Raw genomic sequence first — 21,130 nt, 5'->3', positions numbered from 1 at the left:
GGAAGCCCCTCTATCTTAGCATGTACAAAATAGTTCTATCATTGAGAATTCCATTGAATAGATGTTTAATCATTAATTAATCTTAGCATGTATAAATAGTTCTATTGTTGAGAATTTCATTGAATAGATGGTTAAGCCATTGAAGAACATTTAAATTCTTTGTACTTTGGGGCAATTATGAAGGAAGTCTCTGTAAACATTCACATACAGATTTCATTTCTCTATAATAAATACCTAGAAGTGATATATCTGGGTCACAGGGCTAGTGTATGTTTAATATTATGAGAAAATGCCAATATTTTTTTCAAAGTGATTGTGTCATTTTGCATTCCTATCAGCAATTTATGAGAGTTTCGTATCTTTATTAGTAGAGGCACAGGGAGCTTTTGTCGTTGTTGTTTTCTATTTTAGCTATTTTTATGATGTGTAGTGCTATCTAATTGTGTTTTAAGTTAGCATTTCCCTAATGACTGATGATGGTGAACATGGTTTGTGCCTATCATCTATCAATAAGTATTGTAATATTTTGAATGTATGTGCTATCCATTTAGTGATCTGTGTACCCAGTCCACTGAATTTTAGAAGAAATATATACACAACTGATACAAGTCAATATATTTCAAAGTACAGTCCTTGAGGTAAGTAAATTAATTTAACTTTATTAGCTGTGTTATTCAAGTACATCATTGCTTTATATTTGTGTATGTATGTATTCTATTATGCAGTTTTAACTGCATGGTAAGTTTTCATACTATAACTTTGCTTCACTTTTTACTTACACTTCTAGCAATTTTTATCTATGCATTTTGATTTAATATTTCCCATACAAAGATTTGGCAAACCTGGAGCTTTGTCAAGTTTTATACAGTCCATGTTATGCTGACTTGCTCTGTTTTATGTCATTCATTTTCCCTTGCATCTTAGACTTGCTAACATAAAATTACGACCCCTGATTTCTTCTCCTTGTATGTTTCTGATATGCCTTATTTCTTGATTCAGAATTTATCTAATTATTTTATATTGTCACTTCAGCTGAGTTATTTTTGCAGTTAGGACACCATTGCACTAATACTTAGATTTCTAACTGTTGCATAAATGTCTTTTTTAAAAACTATACTGTGATATAGCATTGAACTTTTCAAGGCTAAGAGACGCTGATAAGATGATGAACATGTGTACCGAAAAATCATGATTTAGAGACCAGATTTAGTCAAAACAAAAGTGTAGGCATATCCTACACTTACTTAACCTTAGATCAGTCTAGAAGATGCTTAAGAGGCCAAGTTGATGAAAGTGGGTCATGAATGTTCCTCATCAACATGATCATTTAAACAACAGCTGATGGCAAGAAGTGATTCTAAAATATCATGGGATTCTGTGAAAAAGATTTAGACCAATAATCAAACTTGATACTAAACTAGAAGGTATGTTATTTGTGGATAAATGCAGGCAATGGATAATCAATTAAGAATAATTTGTGTAGAGACCACCTCGGAGGCCCAGTGATTAAGAATCTGCTTGGCAATGCAAGGCACACGAGTTTGATACTTGGTCTGGGTAGATACCACATGTCATGGGGCAGCTAAGCCTGGGTGCCCCAATAAGAGAGACCACCGCCCTGAGAAGCCTGTGCACCTCACAGAAGAGTAGCCCCTGCTCCCCGCAGCTAGAGAAAGTCCGCGTGCAGCAATGCAGACCCAGTGCAGTCAAAAATAAAACAATATTTTTTTTCATTTGTGTGTTTACTTAGCGCTCCTCCCTCCAATCCCCAAATGTCACCTTTAAACAGTATAATCAACGAGATACTTAGACTCCTCTGCCATCCCTGTTCTTAGGTTATCTATAAATGCAGATTTTATAATTAAATTACAGAAGGTTATTAGGGTGTAAGTTTATTTAGACCGAAATTTATTTCTTCTGCTGAATTTTATTCTCAAATATGGTTCCTTAAAGACTACATACTGTCCATTCTTAGTGATTTCTGTTCCAGTGATGCACCTTCCAACAGTTGTTTCTGGAGAGGGATGTGGATGAAATATTTTCTAAACTGTTAACTAATAGGAGTGTTTTCCAGTTTTTCTGAATTTTTTGAATTCAGAAGAAATACAAATTAAAAAAAAAAGGTTTAAGATAGTTAAGAGTGTAAATATATTAGATTTAATTTAGATTTCAGTATGATAAAATAGTCTGTAGAAGGGAATAGCAGCCCACTCCAGTATTCTTGCCTGGAGAATTCCATGGACACTGGTGATCTATCGTCTACAGGGTCGCAAAGAGTCGGACATGACTGAGTAACTAACACCACAACACGCAGACACACATGATAAAATAGCATTTATGGTTGGTGCAAGTAGTAACTGGAACAGGTCTACTGAAAAACAATTTAGTAATATTTAGTAATATTTTCCAGAAGATTCAAAAGATAAATTTATTCTAACGCAATTTTAAAGAACAGACTCTAAGAAAGTGATCAGAAATTATAAAAAATGCTTATGAACACATATATAAAGATGTTCATTTCAACAGACTATATAATAGTGAAAACTGGAAAAGGGCTTCCCTGGTAGTTCGGTGGTAAAGAATTCACCTGCAAGGTCGGGAAGATCCCCTGGAGAAGGAAATGGCAACCCACTCCAGTATTCTTGCTTGGGAAATTCCATGGACAGAGAACCCTGGCGGGATACAGTCCATGGGGTTGCAAAAGAATTGGACACAACTTAGCTACTAACCAGCAGCAATAAACAACAACAAAAAAGGAAAAATTACATGCCCAACTATAATTATTCAGCTGAAATATTATTGTCATCAAAAATGTGCTCAAAAAGAGCACATGAAGAAATGAGAATAGTCATATACTTAAAAAATCAAGAATAAACTAAGGGTACGACATTGCATAAACATTGCTTAATTCTAAAAAATGAATGCTTGAAAAGTATGGAAAGAAATATTAAAATATCAACAATAGTGGTTCTAGATAATAGATTTAAACTTTTTTGCTGCTTCGTTTTAATTTTGGAAATAAAGTGGTCATGGGGTCAATAAACTAGCTTATCATAATACTTTGCTTGCCATTGTTTCCAAAAATGATTTCATATAATAGAATTTCCTCGTGGAGGAGTGTTTCTCAGAGTGAGTTCCCTGTAACACTGGGTTTACATGGCTCTGTCAGGAGAGCTCCAGAGTTCATGTGCCTTGGAACCCTCATAACCCATATCCTCCTTGCAGAGATGCACAGTGCTCACTAACATAATAAAGATACTGAGAAGTCTTCTCTTGGAAATATCAAACCTTATTTAATAATGACTGTTTCTCAGAACAGTTCAAATTTATTTGACTGTAAAATTTCAGATTCACCCCTTATAGAAGAACTTAAAACACTTTCAAGGAAATCCCCTTACAAATGCTAAGAATTCTGATTTAAAAGAGTCAGTAATTGAAGGTGTCCAACAGATTTAAACAATCATGTTTCAGCAGGGGCTTGAGTTATTAGAGATACCAAGGGTATATTTCATGCAAAGATAGGCTCAATAAAGGACAGAAATGGTATGGACCTAACAGAAGCAGAAGATATTAAGAAGAGGTAGCAAGAATACACAGAAGAACTATACAAAAAAGGTATTCACGACCCAGATAATCAGGATGGTTGTGATCACTCACCTAGAGCCAGACATCCTGGAATGTGCAGTCAAGTGGGCCTTAGGAAGTATCACTATGAACAAAGGTAGTGGAGGTGATGGAATTCCAGTTGAGCTATTTCAAATTGTGAAAGATGATGTTGTGAAAGCGCTGCATTAAATATGCCAGCAAATTTGGAAAACTCAGCAGTGGCCACGGGACTGGAAAAGGTCAGTGTTCATTCCAATCCCAAAGAAAGGCAATGCCAGAGAATGCTCAAACTACTGTACGACTGCACTCATCTCACACACTAGTAAAGTAATGCTCAAAATTCTCCAAGCTAGGCTTCTGCAATACATGAACTGTGAACTTCCAAATGTACAAGCTGGTTTTAGAAAAGGCAGAGGAACCAGAGATCAAATTGCCAACATTCACTGGATCATCAAAAAAGCAAGCGAGTTCCAGGAAAATGTATATTTCTGCTTTATTGACTATGCCAAAACCTTTGACTGTATGGATCACAATAAACTGTGGAAATTCTGAAAGAGATGAGAATACCACTGACCTGCCTCTTGAGAAACCTGTATGCAGGTCAGGAAGCAACAGTTAAAACTTGACATGGAACAACAGACTGGTTCCAAATAGGAAAAGGAATTTGTCAAGGCTGTATATTGTCACTCTGCTTATTTAAGTTACATGCAGAGTACATCATGAGAAACCCTGGGCTGGAAGAAGCACAAGCTGCAATCAAGTTTGCCTGGAGAAATATCAGTAACATCAGATATGCAGAGGACACCACCCTTATGGCAGAATGCGAAGAAGAACTAAAGAGCCTCTTGATGAAAGTGACAGAGGACAGTGAAAAAGTTGGCTTAAAGCTCAACATTCAGAAAACTAAGATCATGGCATCCGGCCCATCATTTAATGCAAATAGATGAGGAAACAGTGGAAACAGTGGCTGACTTTATTTTTGGGGGCTCCAAAATCACTGCAGATGGTGACTGCAGCCATGAAATTAAAAAATGCTTACTCCTTGGAAGAAGTTATGACCAACCTAGAGAGCATATTAAAAAGCATAGACATTACTTTGCCAACAAAGGTCCATCTAGTTAAGGCTATGGTTTTTCCAGTGGTCATGTATGGATGTGAGAGTTGGACTGTGAAGAAAGCTGAGCACCGAAAAATTGATGTTTTTGAACTATGGTGTTGGAGAAGACTCTTGAGAGTCCCTTGAACTGCAAGGAGATCCAAAAAATCCATCCTAAAGGAGATCAATCCTGGGTATTCATTGGAAGGACTGATGTTGAAGCTGAAACTCCAATATTTTGGCCACCTCATGTGAAGAGCTGACTCATTTGAAAAGACCCTGATGCTTGGAAAGATTGAAGGCAGGAGGAGAAGGGCACAACAGAAGATGAGATGGTTAGATGGCGTCATAGGCTCAATGGACATGAGTTTGGGGAAACCCCCGAAGTTGCTGATGGACAGGGAGGCCTGGCATGCTGCGGTTCACAGGGTCGCAAAGGGTCAGACACGACTGAGCGACTGAACTGAACTGAACTGAGTTATTGTATATCAATGAAGTTAGCAGAATTAAAATTAAATATAATTTATGACCCAGTCATAAACAATAATTTTATCTTCTGACCTTCTAAGTATATCTCAGTGTAAATAATTAGAAGTCAGATACTGAGATTGTTCATACTCCCCCTACGTTACAACCAGGCTGTGGATTGATTGGGTGGGAGTGGTCAGGAAAAGGGAGGAAGAGAGAGAGAAAGAAAACAGAATTTTTAAAAACAAGCAGGTGCCATCCTAAATGTTCATCTTTATGCTGCAGCTACTTCTTGACTTGCCTTTCAAAGCAGAGATTATTCCTCAGGCTTTTTGCTGGAATTTGATACATGAACAAATATCCTTGCTTTTTACAAGTCCCTTTTTGATTCTTGGCTTGGTATTAAGACCCAGGGATCGAATCCAGGACTCCTGCATTTCAAGCGGATTCTTTACCATCTGAGTCACCAGGGAAGCCCGTTGAGGGCTGAGGGCAGCTGAGAGTCCCCATGCACCTTGCCCCGAAAATATTTTCTCTTGGAAACCAAATTAAATATCCCATTGCGACTACATGGACTGTAGCCCACCAGGCTTCTCTGTCCTTGGAATTCTCCAGGCAAGAATACTGGAGTGGGTAGCTATTCCCTTTTCCAGGGAATGTAGGCAGATTCTTTACAGTCTGAGCCACCAGATGGAAGCCCTAAATATCCCAAGGCCTTAACTTTAAATTCATAAGATATGTGAAAAGCAGAAACAATAGATTTAGCTTTGGTGTTATGTAGGGGCCATGAATGAGCTGTGTGAAAGGCACTCACTTTACACATGCAAGAGATTAGGGCTGTGGCTGCTACAAATCAGGAGACGTGCATTCTACGTGGAGTGTTCAGTGTTATATAGAACACAGAGGAGACCTCAGCCATAACCAGCAGGATGGAGCAGAGGCTAGCTGCCAGGGCTCCCATCTGCAATAGCAGGGATTTCCTAACTTGTAGGTTCACGTGGTCCTGCAGCCCAAACTTCCAGTTTAATAGGTTCTTCATGATATTTGCTAGCCAGTCCAGGACTGGGTCACAAAAGCTGTGACAAGGCCTTCATCCTAGCTGCAGCGCAGAGCTGTTTCGTGCCCTTTTACACCGGTCAGCGTGCTGGTAGTTTTTCAGCATCCAAATGAACTCACTATTATTTATTCCACCCTCCGACCTCTGCTTCTGAGGGCTGTTAGTGTTTACAGCTTTGATATCCTTCCTCTTTTCTCTCTGGCCAAACATTACTCCTGTTCCTCTCAAGTCTGTCTTTTGAAGGTAGGACTCAACACAGATCCCCTTTCCCTCGTTCATTACTGGCTAACTGGTCAAATGTCACAAAGGTCAGCATCCCTGGGGTCTGCAGAGTGCTTGCTTCCCTCTGCCTTGCGAGTGTCGTGAGGATCTGCCTTCCTCAAAAGGCCATGCATCCCCCTTCAGAAGAAGGCTTAGAGGAGCCCAGCTCCAGGGAAAAGACTTTTGGTAAGCTCATTCCTAGGGATTTTTCCCATCTAAAATCTAAAGCATTGCTAATGAAGTGAAACTATCCCAAGTCCAATATGGGAAACATTGGGAAAATATACAGAAGTTGATAGAGTTCACACCGTGTCCCAACCAACAGACTTCCTGACAGCATTTACAAGGCGACACGGCACTGCGGGGGGCAGCTTGCACTCTGAATCCACTTCCTCCTCTTACAGGATGTAGGACTTTGGACCAGTGACAACATCTTTGAGCCTCAGTTCCCTCATCTGTAAAATAAGGTCATTTTGTGGGAATTAAAAGGCAGCACTTGAAACACTGTTAGCACACTGGCTGGCACCTTAGAAGCACGAAAGTGTTAGCTGAGGAAGACAGTGCCTTCCACTAGAGCAGAAATCAGGACACGTTTTAAGTCCTTCCTCTATGATTTCACTTTGACAATCTGGTGTTTTGTTGATATGAATTCTTGGGTAAGCACCAATCACAGCGATGGCATCCCAGGAGACTTAGATGCACTTTTTGCAGTATATGTTCACTTCATGATCACAGAAGATCGCTGGTAAAGAGTCAAGCAGTGGTAAAACACTGGGCAGTGTTTCTCAATAATCAAGTTGAAATAGTAATGGTCTAATGCCCAGGATCCTGAGAAGATTCAAAGCTGTATATCCAAAAGTTCTGTATACCAGTGTTTTGAATTTTCATTATTCTGTCCATGACAAAGTGTGTCTTCAGTGACTGATTATATCCTGAGTCCATACTATGTGCAATATGTACAGTAACAGAGGAGATAGCAAACACGAGCTTGTGAGCACGCATGTGAAGAAGTAACATAGGGTCTGGGGTGAAACTTCAGACAGATCCAATAACCTAATGTTGAAAAATTGTGTGATCTTTACCCCTCTTTTCTAAGCACAGCAGAATAAATAATAAATGTTTAAGCCACACTTATATTCTGGAACATACAGTAAGCATGTGGTACAAAATATGAATCTTCTTTTGAAATATCGGCCCTGAAATCACTGGACTTTCCTATTAGTACAGTCCTATGTGATGCAGAGCAGGTTTCAGAGAGAGCCTCTAAGCTGTGCGGAACCTCAGTCTACCTCTGCCTTATGCTTTTTGGACTAACAGGCTTTCTTAGGTTCTGTTTGCTGGTAAGATGCTCTTTTTCTTTCCTTTTTAAAATTTTTCTTTAAAGGGATGGGGGTTTGTAAACTTTTTTTTTCTGTACACAAGAGGTTAATTCTACCTGGTTAGTTCAATAACAAAGGAACACATTGTTTAAGAGAATGTTTGTTAACGGTTTTGTTTTAACTTGATGCTGGAGTTTTTGTGATTTTTTTGAAAGGAGGTGACATTAAACAAAATAGAAAAAAAAAAATTCCTGGCATAAGAATCAAGGGCCTGCAGGTTGGATGCCTGAGACAAGTGTTCAGGCCTGGTGCACTGGGAAGACCCAGAGGGATTGGGTAGAGAGGGAGGTGGGAGGGGGGATCGGGATGGGGAATACATGTAAATCCATGGCTAATTCAAGTCAATGTATGACAAAAACCACTACAATATTGCAAAGCAATTAGCCTCCAACTAATAAAAATAATTGAAAAAAATAAAAATTTTAAAAATTAAAAAAAAAAAAAAAAGAATCAAGGGCCTGGACCTAGATTCTCTTGCCCTGTGATCTTGGCAGTGGGACAGGCAGAGTCTCCCCACAGGGCCTGACCCGATAGTAGGTCGTTAGCTGCACTGGCCCAATCACTGAATAAGGAAGGAACGTCTCAGCTCTCCAGTGCCCACGGATGTCTGTTGTGCTCCTATCTGCTTCCCTGAGTGCTGGATGCAAGGATGATGCACAAAAGTGCAAACCATGACTATTGTTGTTGTTAGAAGTTGCACTGTGATCTATATATTTCAAAAGTAGGTTGAACAGTAGTAGCAAAGAACAAAAAAATGGATAGCCAGACAGATTGTGGTCCCCATACTGATTTTGCCTTTACCAGCTGAGTGAACTGTGTAAGTTATTTAACTTCTAATGAGTCTCAATTTTCACACCAAAAAAAAAAAAAAAAAAGGGAACAGAAAGATATTTGTCCATAACAGTGAGACACAGATTAACTGAAAAAAGGCATGTGAATCACTTAGTCCAGTCCAGGCAGAGGAATTATATTTAATTGCTGTTATTGTTGATTTAATGACTACTGCTACAACGATAACCCACTCCAGTGTTCTTGCCTGGAGAATCCCAGGGACGGCGGAGCCTGGCAGGGTCTAGTGGGTCGCACAGAGTCGGACATGACTGCTTGGCAGCAGCAGCAGCAGCCACAACTATACTGTCATTTAGAATTATGTGACAGGGACTTCCCTGTTGGTCCAGCGGCTAAGACTCAGTACTCCCAATGCAGGGGGCCCAGATTCCTCCTCTGGCTGGGGAAGCAGATCCCAAGTGCTGCAACAACTAAGAGTTCACTGCTACTTTAACTGAAGATCCCACATGCAGCAACTAAGACCTGGTGTAGCAAAATACATAAATGATTTTTTTTTTTTAAGTAAAATAGAATTAGGTGAAAATGTATACTTTATATGTATCATGTACACACACAAAAAAAACAATGATAACCAACTTGCTTAATTCTGATAAATTCTTCCTCCAAGTAAACAACTGTAAAATGCTGACCATTTTTGATATGACAGTATAGAAGAAAAAAAACTTAATTGTTGATTTGAACATGTCAGAACATATCAGAATCCATGTTATAAGAACTTAACTCATCACAATGAAAACTTTAGCAAAGAGCATCATGATGACTTATCTTTCAGCATGTTATCAAATAATGAAAAAACAATAAACCCATGTTTTTCCACTCAACATATCAGGAAATAACAAATGTCCATGTGATGACTTTACAATATGGATAGTGTAAACAGAAGAGGCCCACAGTTCATGTAAGGCCTTTTGTGCGACTTTTTGGATAAAATCCATGCATTCCCATCTTGCTTTAAAATATTAAAACAAGAAACAATTCAAGAAAAATTAATAAAAAGATCCAACTATCATCTGGAAAAAAAGAAAGCAAAACAAAATTCAAACACATAGTCTAGAAAAGTCAAAATGCTTCAGGCTGGATTGTGTGAAATAGAAACAAAATTTCAACAATGATACGAACAGTAATGAGAACAGCTAGAAATTTGAAAATCATAAATTCAAACATGATCTGAGAAACAGATAACACTCAAAACACCAGGATTGCATGATTATTTGAACAGAATGGCTTTCCTTTTTAGAGTTCAGAAGTTTATTCACTGAGATTTTCATCATGGGTCAACTTTTTCCAAAATTAAAACAAAACAAAAAAAATGTTAACTTCTGAAAACAAACCTTCAAACTCAAGATTCTTTTCCATCCTTTCAAAGGGTCTTTTAGAGAGTGGCCACATCTTCATTACAACACTGGCCTAAACAGCAATTTTCCCTTCTCCATAACAAGCAAGGAAATGGAACAGGTAATATCGGGAATGAAAGTAAAATGTTGAGTTCCTTGTAGGAATGGGTGCAAAAGTTATTAAAAAGCACCTTTCAGTAGCCCCTCCCAGAAAGCATTGCCTTCAGATGATCACAGGAAGACTTCCCAGTTACCCAAAAGTTCAGTTGTGGACTGACATTTCCCTGGACACCCCAAGGACTGAGCAGAGTCCATCAGCTGTCCAACTTGAAGACACAGTCCCTGAAAATTCAAGTTCATTTTCTTTTGGATAGAGCAAAATTCATGCGGGTAACGTCCCACAGTTTCAGTTAGAAAATGATCTGACGATATCTGGTGGACTGGGCTTAAAACACCAACTTCGGCATTAGAACACCGTGGACCTTACTCGAGTTGAAGTTGTTACAGTAGCTGTTAACTTCATCCTTAGCTCATGTTGGCTTAAAGAGCTATAACCCCACCTTGTTAAGTTCTAACTATTAATACAATTCTGTATTATGATCTCCACTTTACAGACAAGGCAACAGTCCCAATGACGTGAAATAATTTGTTCAAAGATGTGTGTGTGTATCGTGTTCAGTTGTATCTGACTCTTTGCGACCCCATGGACCGTAGCCGACCAGGCTCCTCTGTCTGGGGGATTTTCCAGGCAAGAATACTGGAGTGGGTTGCCAATTCCTTCTCCAGGGGATCTTCCTGGCCAGGAATCAAGCCCAGGTCTCCTGCATTGCAGATTCTTTAGCATCTGAGCCACCAGGGAAGTAAGATACAGAGGTTTTAATGCAAAGTTGGTATTCAAGCCATTCCAACTCCAAAACCTTTTACTGAGATGGTTAGGGGACCAAGTAACTTGTCCTCACTCTCAGCAAAGAAAACATCTGCAAAATATCAACCATAAGGCCCATATAAATGATGACCTGTACTTCTTCCTCATGAAATTAGTTGTCAGTGTCTACATCAGGATTATCTGCTGAGAAGCCTACAACATTTCTAAATGGAACTCTCTCTTCCTCTGCTTTTGATAACTATAGAAGTAAACTCAGGTTAAAATCACCATCCTTCAGCGATTTAAAGGGAAGCAGGGCCTATACTGGGCCTATACTCTTCTACTCAATGCTCATCTGGGATTAAAGGATAGGGGATGCTCTGGCCTCCAGGTTTAGAGGTTGGTTATTTATGAGAACTAAATAGCAACACACCTGTTCCCCCATGAAATTACACATCTGGGAGTCACAGGAACTCTTCCAGGGGAGAAGAGAGGTAGCAAAAAGAAAGACAATTATTCCAATTTACCTCTTCCTGAAATGATTTCTGCCTGCAACAGGAGCTGTAGATGGTATCATGTGATTCCACTCAGAATTCAAAAACCTGTTGCACACTCATGGGCCATGTGAGGAAGAATGACAATAGGACTGAGAATCAACAGACCTGAAATTGTAAACATAAACTGCTATTTATATTTTCCCTGCATTTATGCTAGTATTTTCTATACTGAGTTTTGTGATTGGCAATGGTAGCCTACTGTTTGTATTGTGGGTTTGTTTTCTGTTTTTTGGTTTTTTTACTACTTTTTTTTTTAAATTAAAAAAAAAAATTGGCCATGTCACCTGTCAACGTGGGATCTTAGTTCCCCAGCATGGATAGGGCCCACATCCCCAGTGCTGGAAACTTGGAGTCTTAACCACTGAACTACCAGGGAAGTTCTTGTGGGTCTTTGTTTTAATTTCAGTTTGCTCTACAATACTTTTAGTATATAATATAAAATTACAGATCCAGATACAATTTAAGAATTTTTTCAGCATCCCATGCCTGTTTTTGCCACTCAACCAACTTGTGACGTTGAACTCTCACAATAAATCATTATCTCTCAAATTTTGCAATTAACCTGGACAAGGATTAACATACATATCAGTAAGTTGGACTGAAATTGAAGTGATTCTAGAACTCTTGTTGACTAAACACTCAATATGCATTTATCCATTTGTCCCAGATATCTTCAGTTTATGCCTCAAGATCCACTCTCCGCATTTCTCTGCTTAGCTGTCTGCACCAAGAGGCTGATTTTTCGGGAGCTGATCCAACTGGCCCCATGGCCCTGGTCTTTCAGTGACGATCAGCCAGCAGGAAAGATAGCAGAGGAGTGAAGTCTGCTGATTACTCCCAGGCCTCACTTCCTGCTGAGCACCTAGAGTTGGCTGCCTGGCACCCATCTCACAAAGACCACTGGTCCCACTAGGGTGCCTTCCCCTACAGCTCTTCTGCTGGTAACCGCTTCTGCTCCCATCCCATCCCAGGAGTCGTGAAGGAAGGCTCCCCTGAAAGTTCAGGTGCTGCATTATCTCCACTTTTTCCAGAAAGCCCCACCCACTACATTAGAAATATTATAACCTTAATTAAATTCCCCACAAATGCCTCCATTTGTGCAAGTTGTCTCTTTTCACTGGGGATAAAAATGGATGAATAGGGCTTGATTCTTGCTAGTGTTACATGTCATTTGTTACATCTCATCAAATATGCACTTAGGAGGGCCCTATGCTGGGTCTAATACCCTGCAGCCACCATCTTGGAAGTCTTGATAACTTTTAAACAAGTGGCCCCACATTTTCATTTTACATTGGGCTCCACAAATTACTTAGCTACTCCTGCAAATGCAATACAGATGTTGGCTTCAAATGCAATTTCAATAACAATCACTGCCACTTCAAGAGGTCTATGCTCCAAATACTCTTCTTAAATTTGTATTTAATTCTCTCAACACTTAAGGAGGAAGGTGTTATTATTATCTTCAGAACTTCTTAGTCAAAGAACCAGAAGCACCTCGAGAATGTAAGTATTGATAACTTGCCTGAGGTCACCCTGAAAGAAAGTGTAGCCTATGGGATTCTAATACAGGCATTTTGGCTTAGATTTCATTTATAATTAAACCTAATAGCTGTTTGAGCAGTAATATACCATGGACTTCAGGATTCTGAAAATAGACTCCATCTCCCTGCATAGGAAGGCTAATTGCAAAGTTACACTAAGGACAGGAAATCTGTGCACAACAAATAATACTGAATTTCTCATATCAAGACAGCATAGCTGAAGGGGTTTGTAAATATTAATAAATCTTTTAATGTTGACATGTCTCCTAGGTCTGCATAAAATCTAAATGAGATTTGCATCTGACCTCTTTAAACTATTTTCTTTATTGCAAACAACTTCAGGAAAGCTATTAAACCACAAGCACAATAAAAGTTGTTCTTTACTTCCAGAAAGAAGTTAAATAAACACAATATGCAAGAGATAATAATAAGAGATGGATTTATTTCTAAAATGCAGTATTCTTTTTGTAATGCAATTCCCAAGACTGCCTTGTTTAGGGAAAATAGGGTGAAAGGACACATCATTGTGAAGCCAAGACCTTCATCATCTTAGAAATTATAAAATAATTAAACCTTGGTTTAATTTCTATACCAAACAAACAATTCAACATTATACAAGATCTGGGTTTCTACGTTTTCTACAATATGTGGGTAGTTCACTGCCTTCCAAGTATAGTATATGTGCTCTCTTTGCTTATGAAGGTTTGTTATTTCCTTTTCTCCTCAAACCACTAAGCAGACTGTTTACTAACTTACAAGTGATTTTTTTTTCATTTTGAACATTGTAATTTTCAACAGATTTTGTTTCTATAATACCTTATTATATTATCAATTTTATCACAGCCATTAAAACAAGACTCTCACAAACCTGGGTTACTATTTGGTTCCATGGATCCTTGTAAACATCTCTGAAAATGGCAGGTGAATACTCCCACTACGATTTTTATCTGAGTCATAACTTTAAGACCCACGACTGGATCTTAAACATCCCCATCAGACATGGACATCTCAGCAGCTCCCTTTCCCTCTCCCCAAACAAATGAGCCAGTTGTCAGGGCTAACTGGTGTGTTTTAAAGGCTATCTTAGCCAAGGGTATTATTTTAAGGGATGAGCAAATGGGGAAACCCCACAGCCCGGCCAATAAAATACGAACTGAAGGTGCAAAGAAGCACTCATAAATATTCCCTAGAACAAGGGACGCATTGTTCCCTTCACCCTTTCAGTGGCTCCTCTGATCTCAGCCCCTCTCTGCGTCAGGGAAGCCTCTTCCTTGAACCTGTGGTTTTTTCAAGCTGAGTTACTGCATTATTTATGACTGCAAATGTGAGTGGCCCGTCTGCTTGCTCCTTCTACACACACACTGATGCCCCCTCCCTCCGCCCCACTTCGGTATTTCAGTCTGCAAGGATGAAAGGGCTTCCCCCGGAGGTGATGCGCCGGAGGTGATGCGGTTGGGGATGCGGCGTGAGCTGCCATCTCCGGAGGAGGCGGACGGAGGGTTTCCCCACCGCCTCCACCTGCGACGCCCAGAGGCGGCCCCTCACACTCATTCCATCCATTTTCCTCCTTTCCAGGGCTTTAGAAAAATACTTTTTTCTGTCTCCGTCTCATCCTCCCTGTTCCCTGCCTCCACCAGTTTACTCTTGATCTCTTTATATTTTCTCAACATCTCTCCTCAACTAAAAAAAGGAAACCATCACTCTTCACAGACATGCGATGAGTATTCCATAAAAATTCTATCAGTCGAAGGGTTTTCTAACTCAAAAACGAGTTGCATTTTTGATGACCGTGATTTTTGTTCAGTGATGCTGTTTTTCCCTTTTGTAACACTTGTCCTTGAGTTTCCCCCTTTTAAATTTTAATAGTCTTATAAATTAGGAGAGGCACAAACAATTCAGTTTTGTTCAGGAGATCTTCAGGGCGAGCAGGCAGGGAAGACTGGGGATGGTAGAGAAGCAATTAAAGTGGACTCAACAGCCTGTTGGAGGGGTTCCGACGCCCTGGGGAGCTTTGCTCCTCATGCGTGGAGGCTGCATGGGCCCTTCGTATCCTTTTCCTTCTCAAGGAGAGAGAAAACAGGAGACTGTACCTCAATTATGGGGCTGTGACAAATTGATTTTCAGCTCATCTAAGCCTACAGCCATGAAGAAACAAGGACCAAAGGCAGACCCCAGGAGAGGTGGGGCAGTGAGGATAGGGATGCCAGGAAAGCCTGGAGCTGGACAGGCCCTAGAACTCCAGGGGAAAGGCCTTAAGACGGGGGCTGGGGCCGGGGGGAGGCAAAGAAGAGAGGGCGGTGGGACTGCAGAAATGGAAGGATGCAAGGGAAGGAGCTGGAGGTGGCAGGTGAGCCGCCCCAAGCCCTTCCAGAGTGTGTCATCATGTCAATACCTTCTCTCTAGCCGTGACTCCTGATCAAACTTCTAAAACTAGCAATTTGTGAGTGACCATTCAAACCTGCAAAACACTTCTAATTCAACTATGGTTATAATGAACTCTGCAGCCATGCTGTCCATCAGCAAGGAGATACCATTAGAGAAGAACTAGGTGTCCCCGCCACCGACCCCCAGGGCATGGTCAAGAATGCCGAGAGTTCAGGAGAAGAAAGATAAAGGCCTCCACCCTCAGCAACTTCTTTTCAAAAGTGAAACGTGGTGGAGGGGAATGACTGTTTCACCCAATATTAACATTTGTTATTCCAGGCATAATCCATGAATATGTACTATAATGGTTTTAGATATTTTTTCCTCCCATCCCCCCTTCCTCAAAAAAAAAAAATCTTGCGTGTGTTTATAGGTGTGTTTATGTTACACAAGTGTTAATAACCCTGTTGGAGGGACTACATAGATAGGTTTCTTTAGGTAGATCTGTGTATAAATTCCTCTCCACTGGGCACTTGAGTCAGCCAAAACCAACAATAAATATCAATGATGTCTTTCAAATCTGTCAACTGAGAGTATAAGCACATTTTTTTCTTCCAGTACCAGGAGAGTTTAATGATTGGGGAGAGTTTAACGATTGGGGAGAGTAAGGGAGAAGCCTTTCATTTAAAATTGTGAAACTGTTTTTCTATTTCATACCTTAACATGCTAAACATGTTGTTATAAAATAAAAAAAAAAAATAAATGTAAGCACCACATTTTCATACTTTTATGCATGAGAATGAGTTTACATTCTTGAATTGTACCTAAGAATCTGACTCCAAGCCAACTGGTCAAAGCCCATTAATAAACCTAAAGTTCTTTATCAGGGAACTACATGTAGACAAAGAGTAATATAAAAGTGAATTTCCTGTGTTTGCTGTTTTCTGTACTTTCCTCTGAAATAGCTACAAATGTTACATCATTTTAATTATACAGTAACCAAGTAACCAAGTAATCAAGTAATCAAGTAAAGTTAGTTTCTAACTAAAAGGTCTTAGAAATATACTATTTGTTTATTTTTATGTAAACAGAGATATACTTAAATATTGCAAACAAGCTACCTAATTATTCCTTTCATTTGCAAAGGTATTTGATATATAAACTAATCCTTAACATTTTTGAAAAAGCGATAGTTAAAAAAAAATTACCAGAATGATGTTTTTGTTACTGACAAAATAATGTGGAATTGAATAAGCAAAATTCCACTGATATTAAATAATTTTAAGGACAAAAGAGAGAAATCAATCTGTAAAAGCTGTTGACTAGGAGACTGACAAAATTTGGCCTAAGAATAATGAATAAATTTAGGCGAAAGTCTCTTTTCACACAATTAATAATTAATATTTGTTTCTTCAAAGTGAATAAATCACAAAAAATAATTTAAAGGTCAGAATAGAATAATGTGTTTAATTTCATATTTAGTTTTTACATTGGCTTTGAGGCAATTTATTCACATTTTTTTTTCTTCTAGTAAATTCCAATCTGTTTTCTGCTTATGGACATAAAATTAATCACAGTTTGAATTAAATTTAATTGTTCTTGGGGAGTAACACTTATGTTGGAAAAACAACCGTGTTTCTGAATGACAAGATAATTGTAAAAAATCCATTATGTAACTTGAAAATGACCCAGGCAGGCATGAATAACAAGGATGCTACTAGATCTGTTTTATATAATTCAACTTATAATGGGAAATGTCAACAGATTCTTTTCACATATTTAAATATCAGGGGGCTTCCTCAATACAAATCCCTTGCCTCTTGCTAATTTGATCATTTGCCCTCAGTCTCCACTCTGTACATATCTTTAAAGACACTAAAAAAATAAAATCCTCTTGAGTCTTTGTTAATTAATGTTACCATAAGAAACACTGAAATTCTTAGCACAGTTAATAATGATATTACACTTTTACCTTTTATAAGTATGCTTTGACCTATTTTATTACGGAAGAAATACAGGAGTCAAAGCTTTTTACTAAGTAGTGATTGACTGCAAGCTTTGGCTGTATTAGAAGGCATGGTCTAAAGAGAATAAAATAAAATTGTGGTTTAATTTTCCTCAGAGACTCCTAGGAAAAACTCACTTAGTATCACAATTAATTAGTCAATAATTTCATGTGAGACATTTAGTTTGCATTTTTTAAAGAAAAAGCAACACAGTTTATTATTGAAAAGAAATCACTATCAGCAAGTTAAGCATGATATGAATAAATAAATAAATAAACATTTTCTGAAGCTCATACCCAGTATTGTTTCTTTAGTGTAAAATTAATACTTTTATTTCATAGTATAATTAATTTACTGCTCTGTAATTATAATCCAAGTAATGAAAACTTTATTGATCTAAAAATGTAAATATGCTTTAATGATAAAAATGGTCCTAGAAGTCCCTGAATAAAACTGTTTATTGTTATTGTTGGCTTTCTTATTCTATGTAAATTTATAAAAAGCAATGGAGCAAGGGTTCAAAAATAGTATTTCATTCCTTTCTGAAAAAACAAATACACTTCTCCTGTGAATGATCAAAGTATTCAGTTGTAATATAATACATTACTAGGACAGATTCAAGACTTAGCTATTGTTTTATAAATCAATAAAACAATCACTGCTTTTTCAGTGATTTATGAATATTTAAATCATGCCAGATTGGACTTTATCTATAAAAATATTAAAAAGAAAGTTAAGTTATTGAATAATCTTGAGAAATTGCTACAGAGTCAAATATACCATGAGTCATATTTGCATGTCACTCCTACGAGGAAAAAGCAATCAAACTAATTTAGAATTAAGACATATTTTGATGGCTTAAAAGTTCCAAATGGAACCTGTTAATTACATAGAGAAGAAAAGGCCCCCAGGACACTTGATTAAGGCAACCACCAATGACTTACTACAGCTTATAATGAGAGCTTTGTCTCTTATAACGTGAAACATATGATTTATCAGGCACCTTATCCTTCCTACTAGGATTGCTCAGAGCAAATGAACAGGGCATATTAAGCAACACATACTATAAAAGCTTCATGTGTCATTAAGATTTGTTGCTATCTGACTTTTCAAAGAATATTTTTTTGATAAATGAGGAAGTTTTTAATTAAGTGTCTAATAGAACATGTCAATTTTAACTCCAAGCAGATTGCACTTTAAAACAAAGTTTTAAAAACTCTAACATTAAGAATTGATTACACTTGTTGATTCTATTTAGTTTCTTTTTTTAGTGTCTAAAGATAGCAAACTTTTACCTTCAGTGGCTACCAAAAAATTTAAGGAAAATCACAGCCCTTATAAAATCCTTTTAAAATGAAGACTCTTTAATAATATTGCAGGATGAAAACTAGGCATTAATTTATCATTTGATATTGTCAAGATCAATTTTTTGGTATTGTCAGTATCAGCACTCAGTAGAATATAATTTTAAAAATTACTCTCTAAGAATTTTGTTAATTAAATAATTTCTGATTGAAATATTTTTATCTTAAATGACAAGGAAAGTTTTATATAGGTAAAGACTATCATAGCATGTTTTACATTTCTCTTGCCTCTGAAAAAAATCAAGTAAGTATGATGTATTTTAATCATTCTAGTAAAAGAATGTTAGATTGAAAATTCTTTTCCAAAATATTTTTCACAGAATTTCAGAATCTGTCCCTGATAGTCTCTGATAGTAATCTTTTACAATATTATTTGATCTTAATTAGTTTCACATCAATATTTTCGCAGTAGTTTCTGCCCTGAAATTAGAGTTAAGTGGCATTTAAGTTACATTTATATGCTTTTTAAATTATTAACCAAAAAAAAGGTTCAGAATGTCACTTTTACCTTTTCATCTGTAAATACCTGCATTATTATTATTATTTGACCCATAGATTAGCTGTCCTCATAAATTCTTTAGACTATTGCCTGTTTATTCATACATTTAAACAAAATTGAAATTTTAACAAGATGTGAGAAGACCCAAATCTACCCAAACCACATGTTTAATTTTAACTATTTATATTAAAATAATACATATATGTACATATGACTCTGTTGCCTAAGGCAAAATCTTATATTATTACATCAACGAAAAAAAGGAAACAGAAGCTGGAGAGGAGAGTTATAGAAAATGACTTTACATAAACATGACCACCTACCAAGCAGCTACTTAGCCATTAGGAAAACGTCCACTTTGCAATAACATAGATTAACAAATAAATGAACAACATACCTAAATTGACAAAGCTCATGACCATGTCAGCATCATTCAGAAAGTTGGCATCATGTAGGCTGGCTAGCGGAGGACTCTGGGTGGTCAGGGGAGACGCTCGAGACAGCTGGATGCGGCGAGGGTACCCATTGGGAGAGGCTGGGGAGCCCTTCCTGGCTCCCCGGGAGTCTGCTGCCAGGGGCGCCCTCACGGAGTACTCCAGCTCCTCGGGGTTCTCCTCACTGGCCATGGCGTTGTACAGGTCCAGCATAAAAAGAGGTGCAGAGGAAGCTTGTTTTCCAGGTGAAAATGGTCTGGGTCTGTGAGGCAAACCCAAGATAGAGAGAATTTCCCTCTGTATTTCCCGTCTTTCGTGGTTCCGTAGTCTTCTATAAATAAAACTGGAGTGAACATGATTGTCTCCCAAACTTCCTTTCGCAGAACCCACTAGAACCCAGCAGCTCCAGAGGAAACCCACAACACCCCTAAGTAAAAATACAGTCAGATACATTTTTGTCCAAAAGCAAAAGTTGATATTTTTAGTCCTTCTTGTCCTCTTACCAGAAAGAAAAAAAAAAAAAATTCTAAGTTCTTAGGAGGTATATTTTCCCAGTAGCTGAAAAACAAGTTTACCTATTCTTCATTTCTGAAGTGACAGTGACATTTCTGAACACACATCCTCACTGATTTTCCTGCTCTATTTTCAGTATTTTGAAATATGTCAAGAGTAGTTATTTCTAAGAAAGCTGAAACTCGAATTTCCAATTATCCACAGTTGTTAAGAGATTTTGCTGCATGGATGGAGCAGAAGGCGACTAATATTATTTGATCAGATGACCTATGCATTCCTATATCAATATATGATAATCAGGCCTTTGGTATTGGAATGAACGAAAGTTGATCTTCTAATAAACTGTAGTTCCCACAGTGATCTTCACTTGCTCTTGAGTTCTTCTCAACCCTTGAGCTCTTTCCAAGATAAATCCTGATTTCTGAATCACAGATCTATGCTGATCTGCACCTTGGTGTTGGAATATATATTTGTCCGGCAGCTTGGTGATAACTTTAACATCTTTTGTGTCGTCTTAGTGTAAAACAAGACTCAAGGTTGTACTATTCAAGTCAATGTGTTTTCCTGAATTTACTTGCAAACCTTCCTGTAAGTCCCTTCACTCTCTTTCTCCTTCTTAGTGTTAATTCCACCTCCAGCAGACACAAATATACCAGCCCTCTTCAAGGGAGATCTAAAGAGTAATGTAAGCACAACCCTGCTGGGAAAGAAGAGGCTTCTCATTGTAATTTGAAACTGGTAAAGCAAAAAGAACTTAACCCCTTTGCTACCAGAAAAGCCTCCATTTTCACAATTTCATAGACACGCATCTCACACAGCACAGGGGTGCATGGGGCATGTAAGTTCTAGTGGGGGAAAGCCAGTTTTCAAGCAGCAGACTGAAAATTTTGTCACCAGTTTTATAGAGGACCCTTTCAGATCTTTTTTTCTAGTAGTA

General features: G+C 38.1%; 1 protein-coding gene across 1 annotated transcript in view; it reads right to left on the bottom strand.

The window, feature by feature from the left end:
• The window catches only part of BMP5 (bone morphogenetic protein 5), a 133,472-nt gene extending 112,584 nt beyond the window's left edge, over window positions 1–20,888 (bottom strand). Inside the window, exon 1 of the mRNA XM_065912359.1 lies at window positions 19,644–20,888. Within this exon, the coding sequence (XP_065768431.1) occupies window positions 19,644–20,133 (490 nt within the window). The 5' untranslated portion in view covers window positions 20,134–20,888. The remainder of the gene's footprint in view (window positions 1–19,643) is intronic.
• Window positions 20,889–21,130: the final 242 nt, after the last annotated feature.

This window comes from Muntiacus reevesi, chromosome 20 (genome assembly GCF_963930625.1).
Source record: "Muntiacus reevesi chromosome 20, mMunRee1.1, whole genome shotgun sequence".
Classification (NCBI taxonomy): domain Eukaryota; kingdom Metazoa; phylum Chordata; class Mammalia; order Artiodactyla; family Cervidae; genus Muntiacus; species Muntiacus reevesi.
The sequence above is the reverse complement of the archived record's forward strand: the minus strand, read 5'-3'. Positions and strand labels throughout refer to the sequence as shown.